General features: G+C 42.9%; 1 protein-coding gene across 1 annotated transcript in view; it reads right to left on the bottom strand.

Annotated features, from left to right (window-relative positions):
• Positions 1-19383, bottom strand: part of LOC125436955 (serine/threonine-protein kinase N2-like) — an 80173-nt gene that overhangs the window by 20811 nt on the left and 39979 nt on the right. The window contains 7 exon segments of the mRNA XM_048504338.1: positions 111-296; positions 4115-4328; positions 4439-4555; positions 4558-4598; positions 6991-7105; positions 11046-11188; positions 17657-17957. Of these exon segments, the coding sequence (XP_048360295.1) occupies positions 111-296; positions 4115-4328; positions 4439-4555; positions 4558-4598; positions 6991-7105; positions 11046-11188; positions 17657-17957 (1117 nt within the window).

Here is a 19383-nt window from a genome sequence, read left to right as displayed (position 1 = left end):
AATAGTCTCACATAAATAGTTCCACCTGTTCTGAAACTTTCAATAGTGTTTGCTTTTACGAATGATTAATAAAAGTCTCTTGGAATTTTTTTAAATAAAAGATACCCAACTGGACAGATCGTCTGCTTTCAGAAGATTCCGGCTACTCCTGCTTTTGCTTTTACTGGTTCGGCTCATAAAATATCACCTGGCTTTACTTGGACTCCATCCATGGAGAGCAATGGATGTGGCTTTTGATCGACCAGGTACGTTCTCCAAAATATCTTGGCAACCCATGAGTCTGACTTCCAAAGTACCTGCACCCTGCACTCACCCACCAGTTATATAACCCTATATCCTTCAAGAATATATCCTTCAAGAACTCTATATCCTTCAAGAATATGAAACCTTCAAGAACACAAAAGGCACTGCAGACTATTTCAGCCAGAAAAATCAGCAATAGCAGAACACATGATAAACCAACCTGGACATAGAATATTATTTGAAAAAACAGAAATTCTGGACCACTCTGAAAGCCACTACGCCAGACTACACAGAGTAGCTAAATTGAAATCCATAAGCACATGGACAAATTTCAAAGGAATTAAGAAACTATGCAAATGAACAGAACCTGGCTGCCAGTGTTGAAAAATACTAGAGTCAAGACAGTGTCTAACCAGCTTCCACACAAACACAGGATGACGCTAGACAAAAGAAACAAAGGCCAGGATACTTCTATTCAGATGTTCCCACCAGTGACCTGTTATCTCCATTGACACTCCCATGCTATAGTCTTCATTGTTACTCATACTTCTATTCAGATGCTCCTCAACTATTGACCTTGGTTGCCTTCTGTGTTACTTCACAGACAATGTTTCTCCACCCACCCGACACTCTCAACAGATATATATACTCCACTTGCTTTCCCAACATCAGAACCTCTGAAGATGCCAGCCACAGATGCAGGTGAAACGTCAGGAGAGAATGCTGCTAGAACACGGCCATACAGCCCGGAAACCACACAGCACTCAAGTGATTCCGGCCGTGAAAGCCTTTGACAATAAGCTGTCTCATGCATTACCATGTCCAGCTGTAGAAATAGATTAATTCGGTAACAATATGCAAATCCGGGATACAAATACTCTTAACTTATTCTAGTTTTCAGGTCTCCAGCTTTCAGAATCCACCATCAGCTTGTCAGCATACCAATTGGCCATGCTGGTAGGGGCTGATGGGAATTGTAGTTCCTGAACATCTGGAGAGCCGCAGGTTCCCTACCCCTGTTCTAGCTTCTATATAACGTGAAGATGGCAGAATGCAACCCTACATAGTGCGTGTGCATATTACCAACTGGTTTGGCTGCAAGTTCAGTTTAAAAACTAAATTCATTTTGGGAAACACAATCTAACAGCTGTGCTACTGCTTCTAATTTGAGGAGCAGCAGTGGCGTAGGAGGTTAAGAGCTCGTGTATCTAATCTGGAGGAACCAGGTTTGATTCCCAGCTCTGCCGCCTGAGCTGTGGAGGCTTATCTGGGGAATTCAGATTAGCCTGTGCACTCCCACACTCGCCAGCTGGGTGACCTTGGGCTAGTCACAGCTTCTCAGAGCTCTCTCAGCCCCACCTACCTCACAGGGTGTTTGTTGTGAGGGGGGAAGGGCAAGGAGATTGTCAGCCCCTTTGAGTCTCCTGCAGGAGAGAAAGGGGGGATATAAATCCAAACTCTTCTTCTTCTTCTAATTTGGTTATTTATTAAATAATTTAGTAAATAACATATTAGGAACACAGTTTTTATTAAAAACCTGCTTCAAGTTAGCAAATAACATCTGCAGGGATATATTTAAGATCTTCATTACGCATATGAGATAGCTTGGAACTTATTTCCTTTATGAAATACTGCAATTACTGATGCACATACAGATTGTCAAGAAGAACTTTTGGACTATATACTCTCAACCTTCATAACCTACTATTCCTTCTGAATAGTGCCTCCTTAATTCTTTATATTTACTGAAGCCTAATCTGCGTATGCTTCCAGGCACTCTAATTTACTGCCCAAACCTGGGAAAACTTATTGACTGGGGCAGGCCGAGGGTGGGAAGCTTGGAGGGTGAGGGAACTTCCATTTGGGCAGTGGCATCAGGGGGAGTCACTGCACCACCAGAGCTCCCTTTGTGCCCACGGGCTAGCTGGGCTTTGTCACCCAGCCAGTAGGTAGGAACTTCATTTGGGCAGTGACTCCCCTGATGCCACTGCCCAGCCAGTGAGCCTCTGCCTCCCGGGTTTGAGGAAGCCCAGCCAGGCACCCAGCCAGGGTGCCTCAGGGTTCCCCCTTCACCCTCTGAGGAGGGCAGCAACAAGAGGCTTCGGGGTGGCAGGGAGATTGCCTGGCCCCGCCCCCAGCCTCCTTGTGATTGGTAGAGTCTGAGACTCCTCCACATATGTTGAGGGGCTTTTCAGCCTTTAAACAGGGCTGAAAAACTCGGCTTATATGCGAGTATATACGGTAATTACTTTAATCAAGAAAACTCACTAGCACAAGTAAATAGGAGATGCATTTTTATGCATGACTGCCATTTGTAATTCTCTCTTTTATTTATTTATTTATTTTATTTATTCAATGGGTTTATAAACCGCCCTCCCCCGAAGGGCTCAGGGCGGTGTACAATATGTAATAGAGCACAAATCAGATTAAAAATACAATAATATAAATAAGTATATGATGGCTCTCCTGAATAAAAAATCAAAACCCTACCCCATTAAAATACAACTGGATCAATTAGTATTAAGATTCGATGTGTTAGCTAAGATGACGCCTACTATCAGCTCCTCTAAACAAACATACATCGAAAAGCGAAAGGGCTGTAGAAACGAACCACATGCTGATGTTATAGCAGCAGAAAAGGAGGAAGGGAGGCCCCCCTTTATCAACAGCCAGTTTCGTAGCCCTCCCAAAGGCCTTGAGGAACACTTCGGTCTTTCCGCAGGCCCCATGAACTCAGCGTAGTCCCTGGCCAGGGTCGGACAGTTGATGGAAGAGCTGCCTCCCCACCAGTCTGTATGGGGCCAGAGCTTCAGGTTATTAACAAGTCATAATATTTTGTAGAAGTCACACAAGAATTTTTAAAAATTTTCATCACAACTCCATTGCACTGCGCACCAAACACCCCTCTCAGAAGCTGTGGAGCAGCATGAGCCTCTATGTAAATAGCTGGGAGGGAAACTCTGTTTGTGGGGCTTGGATTTATAAAAACGTACAGGCACTACCCCATCCAGACAAGCAGACACATGCTGGTACTTGGTAACATGAAAAACTAAACTAAACTTTATTGTACAGATTGGTTTAGCTTCTCAGATGGAACAGAGAAGTTTCAAAAGCATATTTGGTTTCATAGATAGATGTTTCTTTCTTGGATGTTGCAGCACAGACTTCAATATAAACTTATCTCACCCCTTGTAGGTGCCTCCTGAGGGAAAACTTTCCAACCCCTTGGTCTAGCACACACTCCTAAAAATACCCGTCCTTTCTGAACAACCAAAAGGGAATGGTCACTGACTACAGGGGCCTCAATGCGTAAAAGTTTCCCCTATTTCAGAGCTTCAGGCTGTCTAGCCTCTTACAACCATCGTTCCTCCCTGACAGTCTGAGATATTGAGGACTCTGACCTGCTAGCCTTCCTCTCACTGTCCTTTCCTGGCCACACTGCTGCTGGACACAATCTCCAGACTCAAGGAACTGGGCGCTGACACGCCATCGTCCCAAGTTCAGTCTGTTCAGTTCCTGTCTCAATAATAATACACAGTATCAATTCCAAAAAAAGAAGTTTTAAGAGAATCAGGGAATAATTTCTACTGACAGGTTTTCCCCACTTTTATAGTCTCTTATAGTCTCGGTCTCTTTTTTAATAGTAACCCACCTCTTTGTTATAACTCGGTTTATAGTCCCTATCTGTGGCTCCAGGCCAGGGGTCTGCAACCTTTACTACCCAAAGAGCCATTTGAACCCGTTTTCCACTGCTCCAAAGATCTACTGAGCCGGAGAGGCAGGTCCATGTGGGTCCGGTTAATAACTAAATACTTAGTTATTCCCATATGTTTTAAATGCAGGAAACACTATAAGCCATGCTTCAACAAACCTGTGATAGCTGCCGGTTTGAATAATGTACTATATCGATTCTGTGTCGATATCATGCTTTGCCACGAACGTAATGTTGGTGTTGACACAAGTGAAAGTTCTTCTGTAATAATACTCCTTTTGGGATGGTCTTTAGGGAGTTCATTAAGTCTTTGTTCTGATGAACACTTTAAGAGGTCCAATGTCTGGCTTGATTCATTGAATCTTGCTTGAGCCTTGTTCAATGAAAAAAGAAAGAACGAGTTAAGGAAAACACATTTAAATACAATAGTTAAATTTATCTTAAAGTACTTCAATTCAGATAGATTTATCATGTTACAATTACTTCTGAGAGAGCTTTTTCTTGTCAGCAACCTTCCCCATCCAAGCAATTTCTCATAGCATTTTTTGCCCTTCTGCTACCGCGTGTGCTCGGGATCCTAAAATGATGCTGCAACTCCTCTCCATTCGGGCCTTCCTCGAAAGTGGGCTTATTGCAGGCTTAGCTAGGAAAAAAGCACATATATATTCAACATGAATTGGTTCTTTTAACATGCAAAACTGTTAAACAGATTAATACAAGAATGATAAGCTAGAACTCGATAGCACAATTAAGTCTGGCCTTGGCAATTCCTCTTTGGTTGTAATGGTCAGATCAAAAAGGGAAAGGAAAGAAAAGGGAACCAGGCTTTTTCAAGCTCTTGGGGTTTTGTAGTTTAATGACCAGATTTTCTAACTAATTTTCTAACTGCCAATTACCGGCACAGCAGTTGCAGACACTTAAAACAACCCATTCCTTTAAGCCAATACATTACGCTTCCCCAAAACCTCTTTCCTCTTCACTGTTCCTGAGCACTTTGTTAAAAGTGATTACACATCATTGTAGTACACTGATAAATTTAGGTTTAACCCCAGTTGTCACCATCACAACCCTCAGTGTGCACAAGATCACCACCACCAAGCAGGGGCGTAACGAGGCAGCCCTGGGCAAACTGTAGCCCTGGGCAAAACCTGAGTTGGATGCACCCCCCCCCCCCATGGGCGGCCACCCAATTCATGACTCAATTTTTTTTTTTGCACCAGGACATTTTTTTGCACCAGGACCTTTGTATTTCCTGCTAAGGAGATGGGGTTACCTCCTTTGAGGGTCCATAATTCTTTGGACCCCCTGAACCAAACTGCACCAAACCTTAGGGGTGCCATCATGCCAGTCTCCAGATGATACCCAGAAATTTTGATGATGATACGGCCCAAGAATGTCTCCCCTCCCTGCAAGAACATCCCGGAATTCTGCTCAAGCAAGCGAATCTTTTGTTCCTGCATTGAGTTTTCTGCATTGCTGGCAATGGGGGTTGCAGGCTGGGGGAGCACATTTTGAAGGCACAGTCTCAAAACTTTCAGGGTCTCATCAGGAGACTGTCTCTAATCGATTCTTCTTAGGAAGTTTATGCAGTTTCTGGCCCAGGGGCCAAAGTTATAACCCTCAAAACCTGTAGCCCTATCTTCCTATTAGTCTCCTTTACTGGAATACAATGGGGATAGGCACCCCTTGGGGAGAGTCCATAAGTTTGGACTCCCAGAACCAAACCTCACCAAACGTGGGGGGTAGCATAAGGACAGCCTCCTGATGGTACGCTGAAATTTTGGTGTCACTAGCCTAAAAACTGCGCCCCCTGCAGGCCAATAATGGAAAACCACTAAAAATACCCAAAAAACGAACTCCAGCATTATTGATGCCCCCCACAGCAGGTATGCCACTTCCTGGGCAGTTGCCCACCTTGCCCAATGGGCATTACACCAGTGCCACCAAGTAGGGAGATGTGTCAGCACAATCAGTGCTCCATGGAACTTTGGAGTCCTTAATGAAGTTTGTAGACCATTCCTTTCAACAACTAAAGTTATGTTCTTGCTCAATACTGACTATTGACTGTCCTACTGAGGACTCTTGCTATGAATTGACAGAAAATCCTTCGTGTTGCAATTTTAAGTCCCTATTTGCTTTCTGACACCCTCGCAGTTAATGCCTTCCTTTTTAACGTACAGTTCTCTTCACCATCTGCAGCACCTTAAATTTATCAGAACCAGTTAATCCTGCCTCTTTCTTTTCCTCTCTGCACTCTTTGGCTTGCAACATACCCTGTACAAGTGTCCCTTTTTTCAGTTCGTTCCTAATCGCAGGTCTCTGCAGCCGCACCCTTTATCTTTTCTCCTTTCTTCTTGCACCAACACTAATTCATCCATGTATCTAACTCATTTCTTTTATGCTTCCTGTATCTAACTCATCTTTGCTTCCTCATGGTTTTTACCCTTCAATTTCCCCTCATATTCCATCTTCTTCTCCTTTTCTCCCGTGCTTATACCATGCAACCATACAGCTCAAGTAATTACTAGCTTTGAAATAGGGACTAACAAGATTCCGCAGATATTGTATTGTCAAGGCGTCTGTTTCGCGGGTCGGAATGTTTAGTGGTACCCCCGAAGGCAGTTTCGCCTAGCATCTGTGGCTGGCATAGCATCTGTGAAGCTGGCAAGCCAGCCACAGAGCCTGCACATGGCGTATAAACGCCAGGAGATGAAAATGTTGCTAGAACACGCTTTCATACAGCTCCTCGGAAACCACACAGCACCCATCTGCAGATATTGCTTCCATCCTGCATTAAAGAGGCATGTGTCAACCATTTCGGTGAATTTTGAAGTGAAAATGACTGAAGTATAAATACAACTGGAGAATCTGAGGACGGTACCTACCCTTCCCTTAGCATTCCCCTTCTCGTCTCTTCTCTTCCCTTCCTTCCCCTTCTCCTAGCATTCAATCATATAGAAACAAATGGATGTATGCACATATACAGTCTCATTCAAGATTCTATCAACAATTTGGAGAAAGCTCTAGTTCTTTACCATTATCAAAAGCCAATTCATTAGTTTGGACCGCTTGAAGGTTTTTCATCCTTGTAGCTGCTATCTTTGTTTTGCTGTCCTGCATCTGTTGAGCTGTTGCAAGAAGCTTTTTATCCTATGGGAGGGAGAGAAAGATAATGTTTTTTTTAAAAAAATGATATTCTAAATGAAACCAAAGAAACAGCAATTCAGGCTTTCTGGGTAGAATGCGAATTGTGATGTGAAAACCTTAAGGCACATCAGTTGTTACCAACAAGACTTGACTGTGATTCACACTTTTCCCGCAACGTCAGTATTGATTGATTGATTGACTGACTGACTGACTGATTGATTTGATTTGCTAAACAGCCCACCCCCGAAGGGCTGTAGGCGGTGCACAGGTATTAAAACACTTTAAAGTATCAATACATAGGACAAATTAAAAGAAGACTAACTATACAAGTTCCAAAAATATTATATTATGTAGATGGCGACGATAAAATACATGTTCACACAGCTCATCCCATGGCAATGATATTAACAGTGAATCAGATATAATAAGGAAACAGGGAACAGCCCATCAGCAGATGGCCTCCCCAAAGGCCCGGTGGAATAACTCTGTCTTGCAGGCCCTGTGGAACTGCTCCAAGTCCCACAGGGCCCTGATGGCTGGAGGCAGAGCATTCCACCAGGCGGGGGCCAGGACAGTGAAAGCCCTGTCTGGGTGGAGGCCAGCCGTATCATAGAAGGGCTGGGGATCACCAGTAAATTGGCCTCTGCTGAGCGCAGAGGCCGAGTGGGGACATAAGGGGAGAGAAGGTCCCTAAGATATCTTGACACACAACCAGATCTCATCTCCCTGTCTTTTGCACAGGCCACTGAACAATTTTGGACCCAGTGGCACAAGAACCGGCAGACTAAACAGTCCTTATTTACAGCACACTGAAGGCAATAAATATGTTCTGACGCTATGTTTATTGATTCTCTTTTTGATATTCTGTTTTGAGGTTGTAGTATGATGTTATAATTACTGATGTTGTTGTTCTGTTGTTGTGCACTGCCCTGAGCCCTTTGGGGGAGGACAATGTATAAATTAAACATACGATATGATTATCTTTCCCAGTACCAGGCTATCAGACCATTAGTTATTCTGAATCCACATTTGCAAGAAATGCAGACACAGCAGACTGTCCGTACTGTGATTAAGATTTCCTACCAAAGCCACATGCCACCAACCAAACCACGACTATCTCCAAACATATCACCATCTTGTCCAGAGCTCTCCTCTGTTCCCACATATGAAAATATTCCTAGCATGCTACATGGATTATGCTTAAGCCTTCTGAATTTTAACAGAATCTGTCCCGAAACTTAACTTTTGTTCATCCAGGATTACCCTAGTTTTGTAAACAGTACTAATTGTGGACCTGTCTCTATCTTCCCCTTTGGATATTTGCAGCCTAGACACATAGGCCGTTTCCGCATGGAGGTGGAAGAGGCTGGGTCGGCGCGATTTCACAATAACTCAAACGTTGAAAACGCTTTCGGAGACCGGCCCACATGGACGATGGTAACCCAGAAAGAGCCGCGATGACGAAGCGCCAAGACAGCGCCGGGTCCGCCTTCGGCCGACCAGACATGTCCCCGCCTTCTGGCACGCCGCCGAAGCCTGAGGGACACGCCTCGCCTGCGCGCTTCTTCGCTCCAGCTGCCGCAGGGCAGGCATCGTGCCCAGGGCTCTCAGCGACGCATCGAGGCCCGGGGATCAAGGTGTAAGTGCAGGGAGGGATCTGGGAGGCGCCCTTTTTGAAGTTGCTGCCGCTCGGGTTCCCTACGCGACTTGGAAACGCCGGCTTCGCGCCGGTCGGAAAGCTGCGAAAGAAAAGGGCGGGCGAAGCTGCTGCGATGCAGGTACACCCCCTGTGCGAATGGCGGCCTCAGACTTTGCCTTGGAAACAGAACTTTTGCTTGGACGTGCATGGATTGACCCTTTGGTTTCTTGTCTCTCCAGTATATAGGCATGTGAGTGCTTGCATTATTTGAATCCTTTTAGTGGAATTTCTAGCGCAAAGTACAATATTGAATGCTTGATATTATTTTGAATGCTTGATATTATTTAAATTCTGCAGCTCAAACTTTCATAGTATTCCCCTCAATTATTTTGGTTTCTGATTTTACTCTACTCAGATTACTAGCAAATCCCTCACAGCTATTTCAGCAGGTTAGTGCCCAGTTTAGGAGCATTACCCACCTACACCTTCTTTAACATAAAAGTAAGGCAGCAAAATAGGGCTTTTCTTTGTTTCATTGAGGCTATTTTAGTCTGGACTTAGAAAATTCACAGTAACATGACCCTTTTGACTATACTGCACATGTTTTGTCTTCTCTAACCCCTCCCCGGTACAGTTTCTTTTCCAGAGCACTCTGCCTTTATATTGTGTATATAAACAATATTCCTAGAATCATGAAGGTATAGCATTTTTAAGCTGCAAAGTTTTAATGGAAGTTTAATGGAATCTTAAGATTGGAAACTTCCAGTCTTAATGGAAGTTCTCGATGTGTTATGGTTCTCTTGAACAATTCAAAATTCAGCGATCGAAACTAAAATGGTACGCTATTGTATTTGAACACATTGCTTGTGATCAGTGTCCCTGTGTTGATTTTGATGGCATGCGGAACAAATACTCTCTGGGCTTAAATTCCAGCAAACCCATGTAGCTATTACAGTCATTCAGCGATTCTAGACATCAGTCAAAATGGAATTTACACCAGAATGTCATTGGCAGTTTTTACTGTATAGCTTATAGGGATAAAAGATAGCCTTTTAGTATTTGAAGATAATAGAATAAAGCTTGGAGGAAACAACTCCCTTCCATGTTAGGAGTGCTATATTAAGATTAATAGTTTAATTTAACATATATAACTGAAACAGTTCCCTGACTACAAATTGTTCCCAGCTACAAATTGAGTTTCAAAAAGTTCGGTGAACCATCAGGAAGCAATTCAAAGTATCAACTCTGAGGCTGTTTCTGCACACACACGGAAATGCGCCTCCACCGGCATGAATTGTGCCGGTGGAGGCTCAAGGACTGCTTGTACAGCAGCTGTCAGAGCACGTCCCGACTTTCTTTTCCTTCTAGATGGAGAGGTGGAGCTGGTTCGCACAGGAGTCAGCCTCTCAAAAGCGCCGCCTCTCCACTTCACTGTCAACCCAGCGCTGCTCTGGAGAGCTGGAGGGACATGCCCATGCTACCTCTGACCCCTGTGTTCGGAGGGCAGAGTGAGCATGTTCCCCAGCCCTCCAGAGCAGCGCTGGGTGGGATGGTGAGTGGAGGTGATGGGAAAAGCAGCGTCGCAGCCGGTGGGAAAAGCAGCCGGTGGGAAGACGCCGCTTTTCAAAAACCTCGCTCAATGAGCGAGGTTTAAAGCAGCGCCTTCGCGCCACTCGGAGGCGGCCAGGACGGCAAAGCAGCAGTGCCTACTGTGCGAATGCTTCCCCAGGGACGGCATTTTTGCCGTCCCTGGGGTGCTGTATTCTGCCTGTGCAGAGAAAGCCTCAGTCTGCAATCCATCTGGCAGTAATCTGTGTTTTTTTAGTCCTTTCTCCACATTCTAACTTCCACTCTCCAAGCTGTGGTTGTGGAGCAGCAATTTCCCTGGGTCTAAACTTTCCAAAGTAAGCTTTCCAGATCAAGCATTTTGAATGGCAATGTTGGGGATGAAAGCATAGTTTTTTCAAAGGTGCAAACTTGTGCCCTAGTAATGATTGTATTTGGTAGTTCCTGCTTAAAGAAAAACATACTCTCTCAGGGCATAATGTAGTCATTTAAGAAACTGTCAAACTACACAAGTCCTTTTTAAAATTTTATTTCATAGTATTTACACATGTATTTATTTAACATCATGCTCTGCAGATTTGGGATCAAATGTGAATTACTCTTAATGGTTCTGCTGTGCCAAAGGCTACACATTTACATTGTTTGACTTGTCCAAGATGCTCACTTCGAAAAGCATAGTGCTGTTTGTATGCAAGCTAGAAATGAAAGAGTGCTTAAATGGATTTTCACAAATCATACCTTTGAAGAACTATTTGAATACATATTCTCTGCTCCTTGTTCCACCTTTAGTTCTATATCCAGCTGTTTTTTTAAGTCCATCAATCTGTTATTTGTAGGAAAACGCTGATCACTGTTTGGTGTATCCAGGGTCCTAGGACAATCTGTAAATTACAGATAAATCAACTATGTGATACCAAGTCAACAACTGATTGTTTAAACAAACACCCACACTGTACTAAAAACGGGAAAGCAAGAAAGAAAAAGATAAAATTCCTTTAATAAGCTGAGAAACTACGAAAGCAAGCAGTGATCAGTTTTCAGTTTTTCAAATGGGGATTGTTGCATACAAACTACAGTTGCCCGCTCCAGATTGGGAGACACCTGGAGATTTAGGGAGGAAACTTGGGGTTTGGGAGAGGAGGGAGCTCAGTAGGGTGTTATGCCATATGGTCCAACTTCCCCTGGCAGCCATTTTTACTAGGGGATCTGAATCATGATCATCTGGAGATCAGCTGTAATTCCAGGAGATATCCCAGGGAATGGCAAACCTAATATAAACTAGAGCACACATAAAGATGTGGGTTCTTTCCCATATCAAAAATGTAACATGTGGATTACACACTTCTTTGGAGAACCCAAACTAACAGAAAACACTTTTTGGACAATTAAAACAAGATAAGGGAGTATGCATCCTGATATTTCTGATCTCAACAGTGCTGGATATTCCCTATTTCACTAATACCCAAAACAATACAAAGTACTCCCAATATTTTAGGATTTCGGAAATTCAGTCACCTTGACATATCAGGAATTTTTCAGCTTCTACTTCTCTTGAGCTTGTTTGGAGGTTCTAGCAGGGGAGCGCAGCTATCGTATACCCTTGACCAGTAAATCCGTACACTTTTCTATCTGATGGTCGTCTCTTCTTCCACCGAAATGCTAGCTTCGAGGGACGACATTGGAGCAGTGAGGGAGGTAGGGGACACCCGCCTAGCCAGCCAGATCAGCCGAATCAACCCTGGCGATCAATGGGGTGACAGATGTCGCAGCCAGATCGCCCTCACATCCAGCTTCTACTTCTCTTAAGAAGCACTAGACCTAGCACTCAGAGACCAAGTCTATTCTTGTTGATACCTGATAATTCTGAAATCAAAATGATATCCCTAAAATTATATCCATAGTTCCAAAATTTGATTAAAACAATCATCATGCACCTTCTGAAACAAAATGGAACTGGAAATAAAATTTTAGTACATCCCTAATGAGAGATCATAACAAAATCTGAAGATCTCGGATAACAAATAAGAATGCTCACTGTTTTTCTTCCCTTTTTTTCCCTTTCTTCTATTACTGTTTTTTTTTCCTTTGGTGGTGATGGTAGGTTCACATATAATACATTTATTTACTTTTTACAAAATGTAAATTAAGACAGAGACAAGCCTGGAATGTATTACACTGTAATGTTTATGTATGATTTATTTAATACAATAAAAATAATTTTTTAAAAAAAGAATGCTCACTATGAGTTCTTGCTTATATGAGACAAATACTAGGTACCGGTAAGTATTTGCTATAGTTTTCAAAGTCAAATGTTTAAGACATTCACTTAAGTCAGGAGCACTGAGATAGAACAGGAAAAGCGTGCTTATTGTACCATTTTATGTAACTCTTAATTAAGAGAACTGTATGGATCAATGTTCGCCAGCTAACTAGGCAAGTATATGTACCCACTGAAGTGCTAATTAAAAACACACATATTTTTGCCGGTATTTGTCACTTTAGAAGCTATTTTTGAGTCACTGAAACAGAACTAGTCATACATTGTATGCACCAAAAATATAATACACTCTATAAGGTGTGTCAATAAATTATCCAATTTCTTCATAAGGGTACTGGGTCCAGTAACTTTAAAAAAACTTTACTGGTAATTAATAAGATTTCCATTCTAATATAATTTTTTTGATCAACTATGTTCAACAAGTTTCCCCATGCCTAGACTGTAATTCTAAAGGGCTTGGAGTGTTAGTCCGTTGCAGCAAAATTAAACAAGAATCCAAGTTAACCACCGGATAGTTGCTGAATTTTACAAACTGGAGAGATATAAATGTAGAGTAAAGCTTTCATCAAAGAGAATCATAATCAGTTTGGTTTCTAAAACTATATAAGAACATTGTGTTTTGGGAACATAAAGTCCTTTGAATGAGCTTGTGTAAAGCTATCAAGGGCCCTTTCCCCACTCACCTTTGCCCGAGGTTTGCTGCAGGCAATTCCCGGCGCGCGTAATTCCTGGCGCGAGCCCTGGCTTCCCCACGACCCCGCGCTCTGTGCGGGGTCGTCAAAAGGCGTCATTTCAAAAGGCGCCAGGAATTTCGTGCGTCGAGGGGGGCGGGAGAGAGGCAGTGTCGGGGCGGCTGCGTTCTCGCTGCCCCTGAAGTGAGGAAGGGAGCTGGACCCCGCGCTACTTGAGGAGAGTAGCGTGGGGTTTAAGGAAAGTGGGGAAAGGGCCAAGTTTCTGATGAAATTCAGTTAAGGTTTACCCTTCAGGAGCTCTGCTATGTTTGCATCAGCAAGAGTAATGCACATCAGTTTTCAGGTGATCTGGATCAGGTCATTAGATAGGAATAAATATAAAAGAGCGCGAGTCCAGTAGCACCTTGAGTACCAACAAGGTTTCTGTCAGAGTATGAGCTTTCAGGAGTTGTGTGTAAGTACAGTTGCCTGTCTGTAAGAATCACATGAGTGGCTTCATTGCTTTGTGTGGCAAGGGTTGTACTAGCTCTTTCAAAGTACCATATTGCATTTGAAATGTAAGAAGAAACCGTTCAGGGAGGCATTTAAAGTACAATACTCAGGCTCAGGGACCAGAATTGACATGATGACCTTAATTAGGTCAGGAACCTCGCTTAGGGAAACTCTTGTGCATTCAACTATCCCACGCTCAACATGAGGCGTTAGTGGCCTGTAAACTTTGCTATAAATTTGGGCGCATTATCTTTTCGATATGTTCAAAGGGAAGTTGGGAACAAACCTTGATTGCTTACCTTGAAGGTTCCCTCTGCTCTGATGAAGGGAGGACATCTTCAAATGTGGGTTATTCCCATTGGTCGCTCAAGGAGGTACAACTAAACTTCTACGTTTCAATCCCCTTGCTGGGCTGTTGCTACCCAATTTAAAACTTTCTGAGCTATATAAGTCAACTAAAAATGTAACGCTTGTAACTTAGATCCTAACCTGATCTCATCACATCTCTAAAATTAAGCAGGTTATTATTTGGATGGGAGACCTAATGGCAAACCACCTCTGTTAATCTCTCGCTATGAAAACCCTTCTGGGTTGCCATAAGTTGGCTACGACTTTAATGGCACTTTATTCACACACTGTTTTTGCTACACTGTCTCTTTTGCTTTCTAAATAAGCCTCGAATGTAGGTTCCAACAGTTGAGGGGACCAAAAAGCAGTATCATAACGTTGCATTGGGCTGTTATGTTAAAGTGGCCTTCACCAATAAGATGGCATGACAGGATGGGTTGATGGTATGTTACCACAAAACAGAGATGATACAAAACTGAACATTTGCAGTCTAGGCAAAGGCCCCTTCCGCGCACACAGAATAATGCGTTTTCAATCCAGTTTCACGACGGTTTGCAAGCGGATGTTGCTATTCCGCACTGCTTCAAAGAGCACTGAAAGCGGATTGAAAGTGTATTATTCTGCATGTGTGGAAGGAGCCAAAGTGTCCTTGTGCCTTGCTATGTCTCCACGCACCTGAGCTATTCTGTTCCTCGTTGATCTCTACTTCATGTTCCTCACAATCATCAGTAAGCCCCCCTAAGAGGAAAACAAGGTATCTCTCTGCAAAGTAGCAGCATTCCATTTTCATTCGGTTTCATCATAGATGCAGCTTTCTTTGTAACTCACATGACAGTGGACCTCTCATTTCCTGCCCTTCTGTGAAAAGGACTGTGCAGCAAGATTAAGAAGAAGAAGAAGAAGAAGAAGAAGAAGAAGAAGAAGAAGAAGAAGAAGAAGAAGAAGAAGAAGAAGAAGAAGAAGAAGAAGAGTTTGGATTTATATCCCCCTTTCTCTCCTATAGGAGACTCAAAGGGGCTTACAATCTCCTTGCCCTTCCCCCCTCACAACAAACACCCTGTGAGGTAGGTGGGGCTGAGAGAGCTCCAAGAAGCTGTGACTAGCCCAAGGTCACCCAGCTGGCGTGTGTGGGAGTGCACAGGCTAATCTGAATTCCCCAGATAAGCCTCCACAGCTCAGGCGGCAGAGCTGGGAATCAAACCTGGTTCCTCCAGATTAGATACACGAGCTCTTAACCTCCTACGCCACTGCTGCTCTCATTAAGTTTCCTTTCCCTGAAAAATCACTAGGTACTGAGAGATAATCTCTTAAATCCACTCCGGGCATCTTTTTCATTATTTTCCAAAGGAGGAAGGCTACTATTGTAAGACATAGCAAGGAGTAGGTGGGCTAGAATGAGGATGCACTTGCCTACATGCCATTTGGATCACTGACACACCATATAATTGGTTGCATGATGAACAAGATTACAATGACACCACACAGCAAGAGGAATTTCTGTTATTTGTCTCCCTTGTGTTAATGCAATGGAACAACTAAGCATATTTTCCATGAGCTGTGAACACAAGTACATTTATTTCCATGTTACCCTGAAACATCTTTAAAAAACCAAACTACAGAAGTAATAAAGTTGTGAATGAACAGATCGTCTGAAGTTCCCAATATTAGAAAATAGAGATGCTCTCTACAAACTGACAGATTAGACTTGCCGGGAAGATGCCTTCTCTTCAGTGGGGTGAAGTCATCTGAGCTAGTTAGGTCATGCCCCCAACTGCTCAGGCAGAGTTGTGCAACTTTTTTGCTGCTTTCCTGGACTGTAAGGGGCTGCCCCCCCCCCCCTTTGGGCATATCACAGCACTGCTCCGCTATAGGTTACATAATTCTGCACCCATCATTTCAGTCTTCTAGGGTGGGAAGTGGATGACTTCGGCCCACTGAGGAGAAGACATCTTCATGGTAGGTCCAATCAGTAATTCTCCTTCAGTGGGGCTTTGTCATCCTAGCTGCATCTGGGAGAGAAAGATTACTATAAAGCTCAGCTCACCTTAATCATCTTGAGACACTACCTTTGTAGGACCCTCCTTTCAAAAGGCTGCATTGGCAGAACCTGATGGTCAAGCCTGTAATGCCATATAACCATGGAAAACAAGGACCAGGTTCTGAATCTGCATATTTCAACCATTGGCTCTGGGGGCAAATGCCACTGCCTGAATTCATAGGGCTGTGATGCAGTCCGGTGTCTGCAAGCCTTGGCTCTCAAAGGCCCTCTGGATGCACAGTTTAACCCATGTCACAATGGTGGACTTTCATCCATGGTTCCTGCTTCCATACAGAATAAACATGACACCAATTCTGCTGATGTAAAAGTTTGTCAATTATCTTACAGTGATAGTATGCCACTTTATTTCCTTGAGATGTACCAATTTTGGACAGAAAAATGGCATTATGGGCCCACAAAAGGACAGGGCCCATCTCCCATCGCCCCCTGAAGCAAAGTTTACCAAACCTGACTGGTGTCAAGAGACTCTCCTGAAGATGCTCTGAAAGTTATGTAGCTTTATGTTGAGAAATGTACACCCCACAGCCCTCCCCCAGAAATTCCCCATTGGCTGCAATGGAGTGAAGTCACTCAGAGCACAGAATCTGGGGAGATTTCTTGGGTTGCCTGGACCCGAATTTTTCGGATTTACCTGAATTTTCAGGCATATCAGAATTGGCTATTAGTTGGATTCGAGCATACCGATCATTTTACGCCCCCAAACATCCAAATCTGAATTTTACCGAATTTTTTGGGTATCGACCAACCCTAGAAAGGTCTCCCAACTAAAAAAAATCTGTGCAGATGTTGTTGCTATGAGAAATGCCACCTTCCAGCTTAAAGAATGCATTTCTACTTCCCCCAAGGGTTCAAAGTTGGAAGCGGTAGCCTTCATCTCAGCTATGTACAGGTATTCTATCTATCTCAATGCTATCTTCCACTTTCATTTTAAATTCTCAATCAGTGGAGCTCTCTTAGCAACCTGACTGAACTGCAGGTCTATCAGAACTGGAGAGGGACAGCCCCCACAGTCCAGTAGAGCAACACAAAATTGCATAACCCTGCCTGAACAGTGGAGGTGTGACCTAATCAGTCAAGATGATCAAACTCCTCTGAAGGAGAAATGAACATCTACAGAGAAAAGTATAAAAATTCTAAAATATTTAGACACAAGGTAAAATGCCTGTGAATTTAGCTTTCAGAAAATGAACATTACAAGATTAATGGTTAAGGATGGCCTAAATACAATAGGTTAGATCGAAAACTATTTTCCACCATTCCAAGAACCTTGAAGTTTGGGGAAAGATTTCTATTTATTGCTCCCTACTGCAGATATCCACAATGTACCTAATGCTGTTAACAAAGTTACTGATCCATGGGGAAAGCATTAGACAATTGGGACAAAGCAGTCAAATTCCCTTCTTCAAGGAGATCTCCATCCATAGTACTTCAAATTTCACAAGAAAACCCAAAAAATGTTAGTAAACATGAGATACTGTACCTGCAACATCTTCAGGTTCTGTTACAATAATATGTGGATGTAATTCCTGTAATTTACGATATAATTCTTCTAGTTTCTTATCGGATTTTTTCAAAATGTCATCCAGATAAGCCAACTGTTTTTTAATTGTTATGACCTTCCTAAGATTTTCTGCTCCTGCCTTGATTTTAAGTTCCTTCCTTATTTCCTGTTTGATTTGGTCCTTTACTCCATCCAACTTCTGCTGTACCGTTATGTCTGTATAGTCCAATTTTTGTCCAATGCTCACGCTGTCAAAGACAAGATTATTTCTCACATCGACCTATGGTAAGGAAAGAAAAAAACAGAGTAAAAAAAAAGTAAGTGAGATTTTACCCGAACTGAAACTTGGGCTGTTCCGCAAGGCAAGCTGGGTGGGGGTGCATCGGCATACTTTATGTCGATGAATCCCCTGGGACCATTTGCATGGATGGTCTCGCTGGGTGTGTAGCCGACGGCGCAGCCTTCGCACAGGCTGTGCCATCCCCAAACGGCTCTTACCTCCTCTCAGCTGCCGTAGCTGAAGAGAGGCCAGGGGACATGCCCAGAGGTGGGATCCAGCAGGTTCTCACCAGTTCCCTAGAGTGGGTTACTAATTATTTGTGTGTGCCGAGAGGGGGTTACTAATTGGGTCCGCTTTTCCACCTCCACGCCCTCGCCTTCCCCTCTCTTCTTCTTTCTTGTAGCCCGGAGCTTGCCAGCTAGTAAGAGGAGGGACCCTTTAACTACTGTTGGGTCCAGGGGACTCTTTACTTGCTTGGTAGGCTATTTCTTTTGGCACTCTGTTCATTTTATGATAAATTGTGATTTACTATAATGCTTGGCCACTTAAAAGCTCTGTATTCCTGTATGTGAGAATGTTATGCTAATCTGTGTCTCTAATCCTGGATTAATTAATGTGAAATATTTGCAAAATATACAGTATGGATTGTGAATTCTAGTTCACAATGGATGATGTTCTGGTTTATTTTTTACTTTAAACAGAAGAAGAAGAGTTTGGATTTATATCCCCCCTTTCTCTCCTGAAGGAGACTCAAAGGGGCTTACAATCTCCTTGCCCTTCCCCCCTCACAATAAACACACTGTGAGGTGGGTGGGAATAAAAAGGGAATGTTAATTACCGATTTTAGGTATTTATGGGGCTAAAGGATTACAAAGCATTTTGTATAAGTGAAAGGTTAAAGGTACTAACTACTAATGCTTACTCAATTTTTAAAAAAGTCATGGCCTGTGTATCCCGACAGTAGCCTTGATATCTAGCTCTTGAATAGGAATGGTCCATCGGATCCATGTTTTAATGAATTTGTGTCTTAATCTAAAGTGCAAATTATTTTGAGTATTGAATGTACTGGCCCTTCAGAATATAGTTAACAAACAGTGGTGATGGTGAATCTTCACTAAACTGTAGTGACCACTCATGATTTCACAGTTGGCATAAAGTCCTGTTGTTTCCTATGTGGCTGGTTAGCAAAGGTAGAAAATGGGATAATTCTCCCTGTTGGGCTGTTTTAAAAACATGTTTTAGAAATATGGTAAAGTTCCTTGTTTAAGGAAAGTATCCTTCTTTTGATTTCTAGAAACAAAATTAGGTATTTGAAAGTATTAAGTATTTGACAGGCAGTCAATTAGAGGAGAAGTAGTTGTTTCTGCTGGCACTAGATGATAGGACTTGCTATAATCAGTTTAAATTATGGACAGAAAGATACCAT

Source organism: Sphaerodactylus townsendi, linkage group LG07 (genome assembly GCF_021028975.2).
Source record: "Sphaerodactylus townsendi isolate TG3544 linkage group LG07, MPM_Stown_v2.3, whole genome shotgun sequence".
Taxonomy (NCBI): Eukaryota; Metazoa; Chordata; class Lepidosauria; order Squamata; family Sphaerodactylidae; genus Sphaerodactylus; species Sphaerodactylus townsendi.
Note: the sequence above shows the minus strand (reverse complement) of the source record. Positions and strands in the feature narration are given on the sequence as shown.